The following is a 14,910-nucleotide window of genomic DNA, read 5'->3' as shown; positions in this document are numbered from 1 at the left end:
TCAGAGCCAAACTCTCCACTCCACCTTTATTTTATAATCAGAAAAAGTCAAATATAAAACACGAGAACCAGTGAAAGGCAGGCAGCACGTCAGAGTACTTTCACAGTCCTACTGTAGTACTTTAGGATTTGTCACGCTCAAAGGATGTACCACTGTGAAAAGGTTTCATCTTTATGAGGCCTCAGAAGAGTTTTTTATTTAAAAAAAACAAACAAAAAAAATAGTTTGGATCAAAAGCTAAATCCATTCAAGTTGCTCAGTAAAGATCAGTTTTAAATTCTCCTCTTTGAGGATTTACAGAAAGTTTTATTCTGATATTTCCTAACAAATGCAGAGAAAAACGGGAATCGAACGAACATTTAGAGTGAGCTTCACCGTTTGAAATCACTACCTACTGAAATGACAACACATTTGTGTGTTCAAATGACAACACAAAATACATTTTACTATGAAACCACCGCTTCTAGCCAGGATGCAATATCGTGAGAAATTTGCCTGTAAAATCTCTAATTATGTATATATAAGCAGTTGAATGGAGTTTAACCTTTAATCATGTGAGGCCTTATTTCTTCTTTACAGTTTGTTAATTTATCTTTAAAACAATTTGTTTGTAGCAATTCTTATTATTTTCGTTCAACCCCTGCTTTTTATTTGATTTTTTAGATATTATTATGTCACACAAAAACTCCACAATCAACTTAAGAAAAATTTCAAGTTGTAATTTTTTTTCTGAAAAAAATTTGAGATCAAGCAGTTTTTTTAAATGTTTTATAACAAAGTTCAGATGAGTAGAGATAAAACAAAAAGGTATAAATTCACAAACAACTATGTGAAAAATGGCTAAAAAATTTTTGATCCATAATTATTTGTTATAACTCTTTTAAAAAAAAAGTAATAATTTCAAAGCTTTTTAAAACCTTCATGCTAAATGTAGAATAAAAATAATACTAATAAAGGGGAGGGGTTTATTCTACATTATTACAGTACAAATTTCAGAAAGTAAAAAAGGCCTTTATTTCAGGAAAAATTCACTTATTTTCTGTCTTAATTAAACAAACAACTAGATTTTTTCCGTGTTTTCTTCTTGAAAATTTTTGGACTTCTTTCTAGGGGGGCTGTTTTTGCAGCGTGGAAAATGATTGAGGGTTAAACGGGTTAAAGAGAACGTTGAGTTGAGCATTTTTCCTACATCCTAAGTGCCTTGAAGGCCGTGTCCCTCAGCCACTTTTTCCTCTTCATTGGCAATGGATGCGCGATTTCGGCCGTCAGGTCTCGGTTTTGAGCTGTTTTAAATGTTTGGTTGGTTGAGAATTACACAGTTTATGTGTATGTTCCATAATTTACATGCAATTATGACGCAAATTTGTGTCTTTTCAGGCACACCAATGCATAACTTCTGTATGGCATATATGGCGCACATATCACGCTCAGATGACATAATTCACACACGAATCTCTAATCAATTGCATATAAACAGCACAATATTCACATACGGTTCATGTTCTATTTTGATTTCCGTGTTCTTTGCGCGAGTTATTCTTTTGTGGTTCATTCGTGATACATCTGTGAAAATTTTTTTAAACCCTTGTGCTATCTTAGATGACCCCACCCTTACTTTGACGTGTTCTCCCTACCATGATGAAGGTGGATAAAGGTGGAAAGATTTCATGTAATCCATGGACACCAGTGAAGATCACAAATCATTGAAGAAAAAAGGTTCAGAGCACTGTCTAGTGGGTCCAGATGACCCTACTCCCAATGGTAAAGTGCCTAGGATAGCACAAGGGTTACAGACTTTTCTCATGTTTTCCACGTCTATTTTTCATCCGTGCACAAAACGTCCGTCGTGGCAGTGGGACACGGCTTTTAACGAAATGGTGTCAGAATATGTAGGTTAAAGTTTGCATTGGACCAAAAGCGTTGTGTGATAAAAGAAAGAGACTTCAGATGGTGTGACATTTACAAACTTTGGCAAGCGCTTCTTTATTTACATCCGGGCTGTCTCTGGATGTCACAGCGGATTTCCCTTCTTTTCTAGCGTGTAGAGGGAAATGATCAAACCCTCGCAGAAGTACAGCATGTTGACGATAATCCTCTCGCCACTGACCCTCAGTGTAAACAGAGGAAGAACTCTTCCAAATGACATGCAGGGGTGGAGACCAACCACTTCCCAACAGAAGACAGTAGTACTGAAGGTGATGATGAGCTTCTCAAAGCTTCCTCCACAAGAGGGTGCTAGTGATTCAGTGGCAACAATATGAATGCCCTGGTCGTACATGGAAAACAAACAAAAAAACAAAAATTACCCCAAGTCAGACACAGGACTAAAACACTACCTATGACTACATTTTCTTCTCTACCGAGTGCAGTGGATATAACTTAGTTCTAACAAAACACACCTCTAGAAAAAGAAACTCACACCTACAGTTAGTTGCTGGTAGAGAGTATGTCCATTTTTGGCAAAAAAAAGTTTCCAGAAGGCAATTTCCACAACTGAGCCGAGCCATGCGCCCGTCACACGCTGCTATGCCGGCTTCTTATATCTACACCAGCTTCCGTGGAGCATGCATAGGTCTTCGTGAAATCCCTTGGGAGGATGAAGAAGAAGGGGCGACGAGTCCCGACGAAGAGTTACAGCACAGTGCAAAGAAACCCCCCGCGAGGCTTCCATCCAAAAAAAACTGCTGAAACGGACGACAAAGGAACCGGATCCGACAACATATACATACGAGTGCCGTCAGAACGCTGCGGATTCTGTGTTACAGCTACAGAGTGAGGGGATCTTTGACGTTGCAGCTCCCAAGACGGACGTGGGATGGAGCCAAAATGACCCGGCCCCCCCCCAAAGCCGAGGCGGTAATTCAGAACTGGCGGGGAGCGTACGACCCCGGACAAAAGGAAGAAACGCAGTCTGTTACGACTGGCCCAACGAAAACGTATTTACATTCACATCTCTAGGCAGGAGGAACAGAACAGCAAAGCGGAGAATTTGACAAGATCCTACAAATGTAAACTTTCAAAGTTGGACCTTTTTAAGCCTAGATTTGTACGTCTGCCAACTCCGTCTTCTTCTTCTTCATATATTGCAAACTTTGGTAAAACACCTTCAGAGCATCAACTTGCAAAACGCAGAAAAAGGCAGCGAGCGATTCATCCGTTCCAGACGCCAATAAAAGGCAAAAAGCCGTGATCCTGGTTTCTCCTTGGTTGAAGCGCTGCCATCAGCAGAACCGGCTGATAACGGGACGTGTTCAGCACACGGAATCACGAGGTTTCTGGACGGATCCGATCCTCTGCCACACGGTAATCTCAGCTTTGCTGGTGGGACATTTTAAAGGAAAAAGGACTAACAAGAAGAAGCTGCAGAAACATGTCAGAGTCCAGCAGATTGGCAAAAAACAAGTCTTTTAAAGGGAGCAGTTCAAATCCTGCTTCAGGCGTGCGTCTCACTTCTGTAGCTCCACCATTCGTGGGATACAAATTCTCCCTTTAGTGCTGATTTGACGTGGCGAGAACCCGAATGATCGATGCTTTTTCAATTTGGTTCTTCCACCTGTGAGGAACTCACACATACACACACACACTGAAAACACACAACGGATGGAGGTCAGACGCAGAAATCCAGACGGGCCTCGGCTTAGGTGTTGCGAACCGCCAAAGCCTGCTCCAGCTCCTGCCTCCTCTGCTGGATCTGCCACAAGGAGACAGAAGGTCAAACCACCAAGAAGAAGACGAAACTGAAATCGGCAGAGGAGCCGTTTGGTCACCTTGCAGTAGAAATAGCGACTGACGGCCTCCTGGGACCAGGGTTCATGGTAAAAAGCCGCTCTCCTCTCCTCCTCGGGGTTTCCAACCACGTCTGTCATTAACTGCAACAAAAAACAACAACATTTGATTTGTTGAGCTTCTTTTGTGCGTTCACCTGCAAACATGAACCATGAACACAGGGGGGAACCTTTAAGTCTCTGCTCTGGGATTTCAACCAGTCCTGGATGTAGCCCTTGGGATCTCTGGAGAAGCTGAGCATGAAGTCTCTCTGGATCTTCAGCTGGTTGATGGACTCGATGGTTTCATGGATCTGGACAGGAAACAAACGCAGCGTCAAAATAAAAGCACGGCTGTGAAAAAGGTTCGACATCATAGGACAGGAAAAAAACACACAAAAAACACCTTTAACGCACAGCCACATGTTCCACATATGAAATGTCGGTCTTTGCGTGCTGCATGCGTGATATACGTCATTCAGTAAAGCGGTTCAAAGTTTTTGGGTCGTTTTACTCGCTTTTATGGTCAGGTGGAGGCATCATGCTGCAGGGCGGTTACTAACAAGAAGACGGCTAACCAAGGCACGTTAACGTTGGGAGTGGGGTCATCTGGACCCCACAAGACAGTACAAGGGCTAAGAAGGTACGCTGATGTTGCTACATTCCTACTCGGCTTACATCGGCTACGGTGGCTGTTTTGGTTCAATTGTTCCGCTCCGAGGACGGATTTTATTCAGACTGAGGAACCTCAGAGCGAACCGAAGCTCAGGCCGATTGGAAACAAACCGAGACCACCTCCAAAAGGTGGGTCAGAGAGCGGTTCCTGGTCCCGGAAGAGGGTGCACGTGACCCAATGTGTCCAGTCTGAACACACCCTAAAACTGGAAAATAAACACCGACAGTTTGAGGCATATTTGGGTCTAAATGTGTTTAAACGTCAAGCAAGAGACAATTCTTTGCATCGATATACAAATAAAATCACATTAAAATTAAGTGTAGACACTGTTTTCGTGTCAATGCATCATAATAAAACCTTAAAGTATAGAACAATGACTCTGACCCAACAGGTTTTTCTTATATTTGCATCTTACCACTTTTGCTAGCAAACGAAAACGAATGAAAATTTAAAGCTGTCATTTTTATGTAACTGAACATTTAAAGCTTTGTCGACATCTGGTGGCCGACTGACGCTATAGCAACCTCTGAAGGGAATAGCTATTACATGTCGGCTTTAAAAGCTCCAAATATATTAGAAAAAAAACATTAGGAGGGAAAATTAAATACTTAAAAAAATGAAGTGGCTGGAGTAGTTTCAAAAAACATTTTTAGTAAATAAAAGACTGGATTCCAGCTGCTTTGTGCAGAAATCTCTTACATTTTTTCAAACAGATTTTTCAAGAGCAATCATCTAATCAAAACCAAAGAATTCATTGGTGAAAAAACGTCTCAGCTGCAGTCCGATTTCCTCCGTGCAGCCACGAAAAGCAGCTCCACTGCTGGATGACACACTTTAAGGCTCTCACCTTATTGTCCAGCGAGGCGATTTCCTGCTGGTTGGCGGTGGAGAGCAGAAAGCTGCTCATCTGGCTCTTCAGGGGGTCTTCCACCTCCACGTCGATGTCGTAGCACGCCGTTTTTTTCTGGTCGTTTGGATCCACGCTGAGAGGGAGCCGGCGTGAAAAAGATCAGATGTAAATGTGTGCAAGAAGCTCTTTCACAGGAGTTCTCAAATACAGGAACGCTTCCAGCTTTCGTGCTGCAGAGCAGATTTTTCTTCGGCTTCGCATCAGATGGGAGGCTACCTGATGACGTGGTTGATGACGATGGGGTCGGGGGGCAGCAGGAGGTTGGTGAGGCGCTGGGGAATCTCGGAGAACTTCAGTCGAGGGCAGTCGAAAATCTGTGGAAAAGCAACAAAGACTCTCATCAAACTGTAATTTCAGAACCGCCAGACAGTTGGTCTAAAAACAGCAGAGTCCTGTGATCGATTGTGACTCCGAAAACGACTCCAGGAGAGGAAACCCGGCGGGGTAGAAATCAGGACAGTTTCAGATTCTGATCGACAAAAAGGGAAGAAAAAAACTCCCGAATGGCGCTCATGAGAGGTCTCTAACCTCACCAGTGAGTTTGCAGTTTACAAAGAAGAAGGAATGAGATCATTAGTTTGAACGTGGAGGTTTCAAAAAAGTTATTTGGTCTAAAATCTATGACACATAGTTGGGATATCCTTTGGAATAAATCCTTAGAACACTGTTTATTGTTATTATTGTATATTAAGTGGAGTTTCGCCTGTTTTAAATGAAATTTTTCACTTTTTTGACTTGGCCTTTGCTTTGTTTCCAGATTTCTACGTTTTAATTTTGTCTTTACACTTTTCATTTCTTTATAAAACATTTAAAAAACAGTTTGATCTTAATTTTTGCAGTAAAATTTTCTTTTAAGAAATGATATACATTAAAGTTATTGTACTTTTTCAGATCCATTGTGTAATATAAGAAAAAGTATTTATAAAAAATATTTATTAAAAAAGAGAAAACATGAAAAAACAAACTGTTCTCAAGATAAATAAATAGTAAAAAACGCTCATAAATGCCCCCAAACTATAAATATATCCCCACTTCATGGATAATATATTAAACCACGGAGATGAAAACAGAACAGGCAATAAATGACCCTAAAGGTTACTTGGGGATCTGAAATGACTTTTTTTTGCTTTTTAAATGCACTTCAACCTGGAAGTCAAATGTTGGCTGTAACCTGCTCCACATCATCCTACTGTTCCTGTGATGCGTCTCCTCATTGATTAGACAAAATAAATGTGATTCTTAACCTTCTGGATCCTCATTTAAAAGCATTATGGAGCAACTCTATTGAAATTTGTTGTTGATAAAAACGAATTAGCCGTCCCTGATCTAATCTTTGTGCGAGGAGCTTGTGTCCTTCAAGAGTTTGAATCACAGGCTGATAACCGGCTGGGTGGTCTCTTCTCTGTAGAGGATGCAGCATCCCAGATTTCTGAGAAGTTAAAAAAAAAAGGACTCTTAGCCCTGTTTTCATCCATCCAGACCGAGTTCTTCCTCCTGGTGGTCTCCATCCGCTTTAGTGCGTTTCTGTGCTCATTAATAATCATGAATGTTTTTTTACTGCAGGAAAACCACCAAACAGCCATTTCTGCAGATCCTCTAAATCATTTATCCATAACGGATGATAGCAGAGCCAAAAAACGTTCAGCTTTTTGCATATTTGTCTTGAGGAATATCAGTTAAATTCATGAAAAACAATTAAAAAAGGGTCAAACTGGTGGGATCTTGTTGCATTATGACGTCACGCACCTGCTGGAAGTACTTGTCACAGTTGATGTACTCCTTATCGTGGGAGTCCTGCAGCTTGTTGGTCTTCACGTACTGCCAGAGCGCCTGGATGATGCAGGAGCGGGTCTGCGTGTGAATGCCCAGCAGGCGAGCCAGGCGAGGGTCCAGCTTAAACTGGGGGGGCTGTGGAGGCCAGGTCATCACGTTACTCGGCTTTTCACGCACGTTCAAGCCTTCGGCGCGGCGCCCTCAGACATGCAGGCGGCGTGGAGTCTGCGGCCCCTCACCTGGTAGTCCAGCATCAGCAGCAGCGTGCAGCGCACGCTCACGTCGCCCGGCCGCTTCACCTGGAAGCCGTCCGTCTCCTGGGTGGTGGGCGTGCGGTGCCACTGAAACGGCAGGTAGGCGACCAGCAGGTGAGCTGGAGTGGAGCGTTTGGCGGTTTTTGTCATGAAGGTTGCCAGCAGACATTTGCATTAAAGTGATTACAACTAATGGATTCATTACGAACAGGATAAACTCTGTTACGTTTCTTCAAAGTTCCACTTGAATCCTTTTTGGATCTATTCTCAAACCACCCCCAAAGGTCTTTTGATTACCATTATTAGCAAAATCAACAAACGTGTGGTTTTCAAGGTCATAGTTTCTGCAGAGCGGCAGGAGGAGTTCATTAGAAGTTCATCTCTGAGTTGTGGAGTAAAATACCATTTTCACTAAAAAAAATGAAGACTTAAATGTTGGAGATTAGAAAGAAGTTAGAAAATATAGGCAGATCACCTCTTATTAACTATTTAGATCAATGTTTTTCAACCAAAGTTCACTTTTTCCTAAGGTATCCCACCAACCAAAAGCGTACATAAATGTATTAATATACAGTCATTCCTATTAAAGAATCTCAAATATAGTAAATAAACAAAAAGGAAAAAGTCGGAATAAAATAGAGCTGATATCCCGGCCATGATAAATCTTTTTTCCACCAATTAGGAGAAATTCATTCATTTTTAACGGATTTAAATGATCCAACAGCTCTCGCAATGCGGAAGAAGAAAAATTACAAACTGAGACGAATCGAGCAGAAAATCCTAACAGAATGTCAGATGTTAAACATAAATATTTTAGATTTATCATAATGTAAAAGGACTGACTTGGAAGTTTAGGAGAGTAAACGATGATCAGATCAGAAAGCAATTTAAAATGAAATATTTTTATACATTTTTAAGAGCAGAATAACAAAAACAACAACAAAAAAACCATGACGTTGGAAAATTTAAGCACCAAAAAGAGCAATATTGCTTTACATTTAGGGTGTTTTTCACAGAAATACACACAAAATGTAGATTAACAGACGTGGTTAAGCCTGAGCCAGAAACGGGAGGATTAAGAGGAAGAAAGAACTTCTGTAGGACAAATTCAAGCAACATCAGACGAGTTCCTTTTGGCTGAATATTTATTTAACCAGGAAGTCCCTGTTTTTCAAACGAGAGCTGGCTGGGAGGCTTTGGCGCACACCCACAAACTATAAAATGAAACTAATTGAAAATCCAATTAAGAATATCATGTGCCAAGCGTTTACCATCAATCCAAATTAAAATTCTTTAATTATTTGACAAGAATAAAAGAATTATTGCAACATTTATCCTCAATAAAGGATTTTTTACTTATTTTAATTGAATTTGAAGATTAAATTTCAAAGATATCCTAATATTTCCATCAGAGAAACTTGGAATTATCCCATTTTGGGTAAGGTTAAAAGTTTATAACAAAGACAAAAACCTTGATTTATGTAGGGAATATATTTAAATATATATTATTTAAATATTAGATATTTTTTGTATGTATGCATGCGGGATCGTCGGCCAAATCTTTGTTTATCTGACAAAGAGGGGAGAAAATGATGAAAAAGAACATTTTAATAAAGCTCTGAAGATGAGTCTATTCAGAGGAGGGGAGGGGGGGACCCGGCTCTTCAGCCTATAGGGGGGGGCCTGCTGATTATTTGTATCTCAAGGTGGAAACAACATTCTTTGGACTGAGTCATTGAGAGAGCAGCACCCGAGCGGCCGGCTGAAAAGAGGAACCTTGAGAAGCCGTCACGTTCGCTCTGAAACTCCTCCAGTGGATTTTTTTTAAACAAAAAGCAGATTTCTGCGGTGATGCGGAGTGAAGGGCAGCCGCTGGTTGTTTCTAAAAGACTCACGCTTAAACAGCCTTGTATGCAGCCGTTCGCTCCGGTGTTAATGGAAAAAAAGGTCTGCCTTCATCAGGGGGAGGGGTCGGTCCGGCCTCCACGGCGGTAACTGGGGAGGTTTGGACGAAACTTGATAAAAATAATGTTTCCAGAAAGGAAAAGGTCGTGGAACGTGACGGCGCTGCGGGGAAGTCCAGCTCGCTCGAAGACGCCGCACAGAAAAGCTTTTGATTCTTATCATTTTATTTATTTTGCCACAAATTTGATTTAAAGATCAAATCTGTTCCAACATCTGATCTGTCTGAAAGTTTAAGAATAATTTATAAAACTCTTTCAGGTATTTGTTTTTAAGTGTTGTTTATTTATTTTAATCCACTGTGATTGATAATAAAAATGTTTTTTCCCCCCCTGGAGAACCAAAGAACAATGTTCGTATGACTCTTTAGAGCTTTATTTTTTGGTTCGCTCATTTTGAGTAGCAGCAATTAAAAGCGGCCAATAAATAAAAGAATAAAATCAAAACATGTAAAAATGTAAAAGTTTAAAATGTCTTTAAATAAGACAAAAGCTGAAAGCTTAGAAAGGGTGCATCACCACTGTTTGATGTCTTTCAGGCAGGAAGACCAAATCCGTTCAAATTTTCAAAATAAAAGACTGTCGACCTGTTCAGGGCGTACCCCGCCTCTGTCCAACTGTAGCAAGGACAGGCTCCAGCAACCCTGTGACCTTAAATGGGGAACATGCAGCAAAAAAATTAAAATATTACCGTAGATTACAAATAGGTTTGCAAAAAGACGATGTAAGTTTACGTTTCCTGGTAAATTTTATTGCCCTGAAAGCAAAACAAAGAAAAGCACATTGAGTTTTAATGCTTAGAGGCAAGAGGATTAAGCAACGCCTGACTAAATCTGAATAAACCCGCTTATGGGATTGAAATAAAATAAAAAAACGTATTCTAGGTGAGACGTCCTGTTTGCTGTTGAAACCACAGACCAGTCAGTTCACCAAGTCACCACTAGGTGGCTTGTTACACAAGCCAGTTCAATTCTTTTTAATGTCTGGATACCTTTCATTTACATTTACAAGGAGATTTTCCTTCTTCATTTGGGGAGATTGCTTTGTTGATTTTGCCTGGTTTTAAAAAAAGAAAAGATAATGAATTGATTTTTTATTGAAGAATAAACAACTATTCATCAAACCCTTTAAGAAGCTCGGATTTTATGTAAAAAATATCACAATTTAATTGACAAAAGTTCTGCTTTTATTCAGTTTGTATCACTAGTTCTGTAAAAGGGATTTTTTTTTTTCTGAAACAAAACAGGATCTGATAAATCCACCAAAAATGTGTTTTAGACGCAAATATTCTCACACGCTCTGATCATTTCATTTGTATTTGACGAAAGAAAAAAGGTTATTTACTGAGTTTAACTGGAATTTAAAAATGCAGACTCTGAGAACAGAGAGGAATCACAAAAAGACAATGATAACAAATATGTTAGTTACTCGTTGATTTAGAGAAACTTTAAGTTTTAAGGCCAAATTGTTCCTCATCAGGTCATCTGCATCTGTGTTTCCTCTTTTACATTATTCCTTCCAATCCAGTTTTTCTGGTTTCTCTAGAAACATCAGAGCATCATCTTCACTCCAAAAGTGGACCTCCTCCTCCTCCTCCTCCTCCTCCTCCTCCTCCTCCTCCTCCTCTTTGCTTTTCTGTCCTTTGGCCTTCCTTTGTCTGTTTTCTCTTCAGGTGTTTGGCCTCCGTGTGACTGAATTTGAGAGCTTCTCTGTTTTTATCGTTTTATTTACAGACGCGCTAAAACTGTAGATGCCGCGTCATCTCAGGAACCCCGCGAGCGCATTTTCAGATCAGATAAAAGTGAAGCTCTTCCTCTGTGTTCAGGGTGGAGCGTGCACGTGTGTGTGCATGTGTGTGTGTGCTGACCTCCACCAGGTGGTTGTCAGGACCGTACAGGTCTTTGTCCAGCTCAATCACCAGGCTCTTGAAGAAGGAGGAGAACTTCTTCTTCTGTTTCCCCGGCTGCACAAACAAAGCAATAGTTAATTTTCACCTCATGACCTTCCTCCACGTCTAATGACTCATAGGAAGCTGAAACACAAAGAAGAAACTGGATTTCCTGCGAACCTAACCAGAAATATTTGTGGCTTCTGACACCTGAAAGGCTCCGCCGGCTGTCAAACATCAGACGGCTCCTTCTGCCCTTCATCTGTTTTCTCAGCGTCAATCATTGATATTTTGAGCCAGAAGACATTTTTTCAGTCCAAACTGTGGACCCAGACGCCTCAGAACTCTCAGATCAAAGAGCGACACACTTTCACGGCGATCAGTGAGATTGCAATCGGTTATTTTCAGACGTTTAGTCCGACATTTAACGCCTGAATTAGAAAAAGAAGCTCACATCATCCAGCAGCTTCCCTTCAACCCGCAGCTCCCACGATGCAATGCTGCCGTCCGAGTCGTCGGCGTCCGGCCGGGCCGGGTTGAAGGTGTTGGAGATGTAAAGTCTCAGTTTTCGTTTTTGCTGCTGACACGAAAACATGACAAAGCGCACGGATCAGGGCGGACCGGACCGGACGGACCTGCCGGCGCCGGCCGGGGCCGCTTCCACTACCTTCATGGGTCTCTTCAGGGCCTCCTGGATGTCCACGCGCTTGCGCATGATGGTCTGATCCAGTTTGCGCTCGAAAGCCAGCAGATCCATGTAGGCCTGGGACTCCGGGACCAGCTCACGGATCTGCTCGGAAAGAAGCCCGCCGTTTGGGATTAGACAGCGTGAATGAAGCAGCGTGATCTTCTCAGCAGATCCAATCAGCTTCAAAAGATGAGCGGTCTGTTCTGAGGCGTCTATAAAACACCAAAGCCTGTCCAGAGAAAGTTTGGAGGCTGTTATGAAGCCAAACCCTCAGCACTTCTAGGAAATTTTTAATATTTTACGCTTCCTTTGTGCACGACAAAGACCAGCAACAAGCAAAGCTGGTCCTCCCCTGAGCAAATAGTACAACACTCGACGTTACGTACGTACCAGTATAATTATATACTGTGGAGTGTGCATGTGTAGTGTAGAAGGTATACTAACTGAATACTTCTTTAGACTAAATTTCCATCATTAAAAACTGCTTTTATCAGTGTTTACTCAACCGACATCTTTCCAACGAAGTTAAATACTAAACTTTATGGCAGAAAAGTAATTCAAAATGCAATATTTATCTAAAATAGTAACAGAAATGAAAGACCCACTCTGATGAAAATGTGTTTTTAACATTTTTTTGTGGCCTTTTTCTCCTGGTGGAGGACATAGTTGATCATGGCGGCGGCGCGTGCACTCGCCATCTTTCCGTGGATTTTTGATCGCGTTTGTCCGTTTGTTTGTCTTTTTCTTACGGACTTTTATATTCTTATATTTTTTTATTTATTCTTGATGTTTACTTCTTTTTGACTGAATTTTGGGAATTTCGCTGTAGAAATACACTGACAATAAAAATCTTTGAATATTTAGAAATAAAATGAATATTTCTTTAGTCGAACCGTTGTGAACTAGGAGCCGAGGATAAAAACTGTTTAAAAGTTTAAGAAAACATGTCTTGTCACTAGAATATTTTGCTTGCAATAGGAATTCTTGTCAGGACAGTTTTTCTTACCCCACTGGCACAAAAAAAGCTTATTTAAATGGTTTTTATAAAGAATTTTTGATATATCTTTAAGGATTTTCGCACCAACAAATTTTAGGGATCTTTCATATTTAAAACTTTAAAGATAATCTATTAATCTCATTTTAATAACTCCTTATTATATTTTGTTACTTAAATGATTGTTCATATGACGATTTTGAATTTTATTTTCAAAAAGGGGGCTAAACCAAACATTTTTGCCCCATTTCCCTTCAGGATTTTCCTTTTTTCTATTTGAAATATTTAAATTTTTTGACCAGATTTACATTTTTTGGTTTGTGGGCCCCCCGGCGCCGCTTTCTTTGATCCTGCCAACACATTTTAGGGATTTTAACGTGTAAAACTTTACAGATAACCTTTTGGTCTCACTTTAATTCATCCTTTTAATATATATATATATATATTTTTTTTACTTAAGTGGGTCAGTTTTATATGACAGTTTTAATTTAAAAAGGGTGGAAAAAAAGTAATTTATGTTGCTTCCATAAAATATAAGTGGACAATAACTGCTGGTCTGTGTCATTTTATTAAAAAACTGTTACTGAATCAAAGCATATTAAAAAAAACACCCTAATTATTTTTTAATAAACTTCTATAAACTTCCTCATACAGAAACAACCCTGTGAAGTCTTTTTATGCAATTAAAAAGAACAAACTGTTTGACCTTTACTTCCTGAAACTCTTGATTTTACTCTTAATGCATCTTCTTCTATGAAAAGGAACAGAAAAAAAATGGGGATTTTTTCAACAAAACAGTTACAAATATATTTGTAACCAATCAAATAAAATAAAAATAAAAGTAAAAATTTGAAATCTCAGATTTTTCTTGAAATTCAGGGATGCTGCTCTGACCGACACAGATCTGCGTCCTCGGAGCATCTCTGCTCTCCAAGCGGAGCCCCCCTCCTCCAGTCCCCCCCCCCCGTCCTCTCCTTCATCGGGCTGATGATGAAGGACTGTTGCAGACATTCCTAGCGTCTGACTCACTGCTGTGGAGCGGCGCCCCCCTCCTGATTATCCGCCGTCTGGGTGGGGTCAGAGGACAAGAGCGGGTCTGGACGCTCAGGAGGAGCGGAAGCCCGACTCACCTGCCGCCTCTTTTAACGGCGCCTTCGTTTCAGTTTTGTCATTTCAGTGACAGCCCTAAAGAAACCCTCCAGAACCTCCTTGTCATTTAGCCGGTAACCGCGCTGCGCTCGGCGGCTTCATCCAGGACGCCACACAGAAAAAACAATCAGAGCAACAAAGGTACGCATAAAATTTACAGCCTCACCCTTTGCGGAAGAATCTTGTCTGCCATTTTCCTTCTCTTAGCACTAGAGACAGGGAGAGAAAGAGGAAAAAAAGAGAGCATGTTACTATGGTGACTGATAGCGTAGCACCCAGGCCATCTGCTAAAATGCTGGGCCATATCCAGTACCCCAGCATCCCAGCTGTGTGTGTGCGTGCACCGCTTTGTGTGTCTCTGAAATGCAGCGGTCCACCCGGAGAGCAGCTCCAACAGCCAAGGTAGCGTCACATCCCCACGTCTACATCCCCGACGTGTTTTCAGGGATGCAGGATTCTCACCACGTGTCTTATTTAGATCCGCGAATTCCCAGGCGTGACGCGAGAAAAAAACACACACACAAAGGACATCTCTGCGTCTTGATCTTAACGGACGCACACCGACAGAAGACACAGACTGCAAACAACAGTTGTTCAAGGTGACAGAAACAAACCGACGCCGTCCTCCACTGAGGCAGAATCTCCTTGAACATCTGCTCATCATCTGTGGGGCGCCAGCGATGCGAGCAGTCGGATCATGCTGTTGTTGCTGCCTGACAGCGACTTCATATCCTCCACACTGCAAACAGAGCTCCTCGCTCAGGGAGGCTTTCAGGGTCTCACGTTAATGTAAGCAAAACTAATGCTTTTATTTTGAAATTTTACTGCCATTTATATATATATTTTTAGAAAT

At 41.0% G+C, this 14,910-nt stretch overlaps 1 protein-coding gene across 11 annotated transcripts in view; it reads right to left on the bottom strand.

Annotated features, from left to right (window-relative positions):
• Positions 1 to 1,953: 1,953 nt before the first annotated feature.
• Positions 1,954 to 14,910, bottom strand: part of smarcd3 (SWI/SNF related, matrix associated, actin dependent regulator of chromatin, subfamily d, member 3) — a 33,654-nt gene continuing 20,697 nt past the window's right edge. For 4 of the 11 annotated variants that reach the window (XM_023950319.1, XM_023950320.1, XM_023950316.1 and 1 more), the window contains 12 exons: positions 14,224 to 14,266; positions 11,894 to 12,016; positions 11,681 to 11,806; positions 11,206 to 11,301; positions 7,363 to 7,464; positions 7,097 to 7,258; positions 6,672 to 6,779; positions 5,567 to 5,664; positions 5,288 to 5,423; positions 3,956 to 4,078; positions 3,768 to 3,869; positions 1,954 to 3,691 (listed from right to left, as the gene is read on the bottom strand). In XM_023950319.1, the coding sequence (XP_023806087.1) occupies positions 3,638 to 3,691; positions 3,768 to 3,869; positions 3,956 to 4,078; positions 5,288 to 5,423; positions 5,567 to 5,664; positions 6,672 to 6,779; positions 7,097 to 7,258; positions 7,363 to 7,464; positions 11,206 to 11,301; positions 11,681 to 11,806; positions 11,894 to 12,016; positions 14,224 to 14,266 (1,273 nt within the window). In that variant the 3' untranslated portion in view covers positions 1,954 to 3,637. The remainder of the gene's footprint in view (positions 3,692 to 3,767; positions 3,870 to 3,955; positions 4,079 to 5,287; positions 5,424 to 5,566; positions 5,665 to 6,671; positions 6,780 to 7,096; positions 7,259 to 7,362; positions 7,465 to 11,205; positions 11,302 to 11,680; positions 11,807 to 11,893; positions 12,017 to 14,223; positions 14,267 to 14,910) is intronic. The other 7 variants (XM_023950324.1, XM_023950325.1, XM_023950318.1 and 4 more) reach the window with 4 other exon arrangements.

This window comes from Oryzias latipes, chromosome 20 (genome assembly GCF_002234675.1).
Source record: "Oryzias latipes chromosome 20, ASM223467v1".
Taxonomy (NCBI): domain Eukaryota; kingdom Metazoa; phylum Chordata; class Actinopteri; order Beloniformes; family Adrianichthyidae; genus Oryzias; species Oryzias latipes.
The sequence above is the reverse complement of the archived record's forward strand: the minus strand, read 5'-3'. Positions and strand labels throughout refer to the sequence as shown.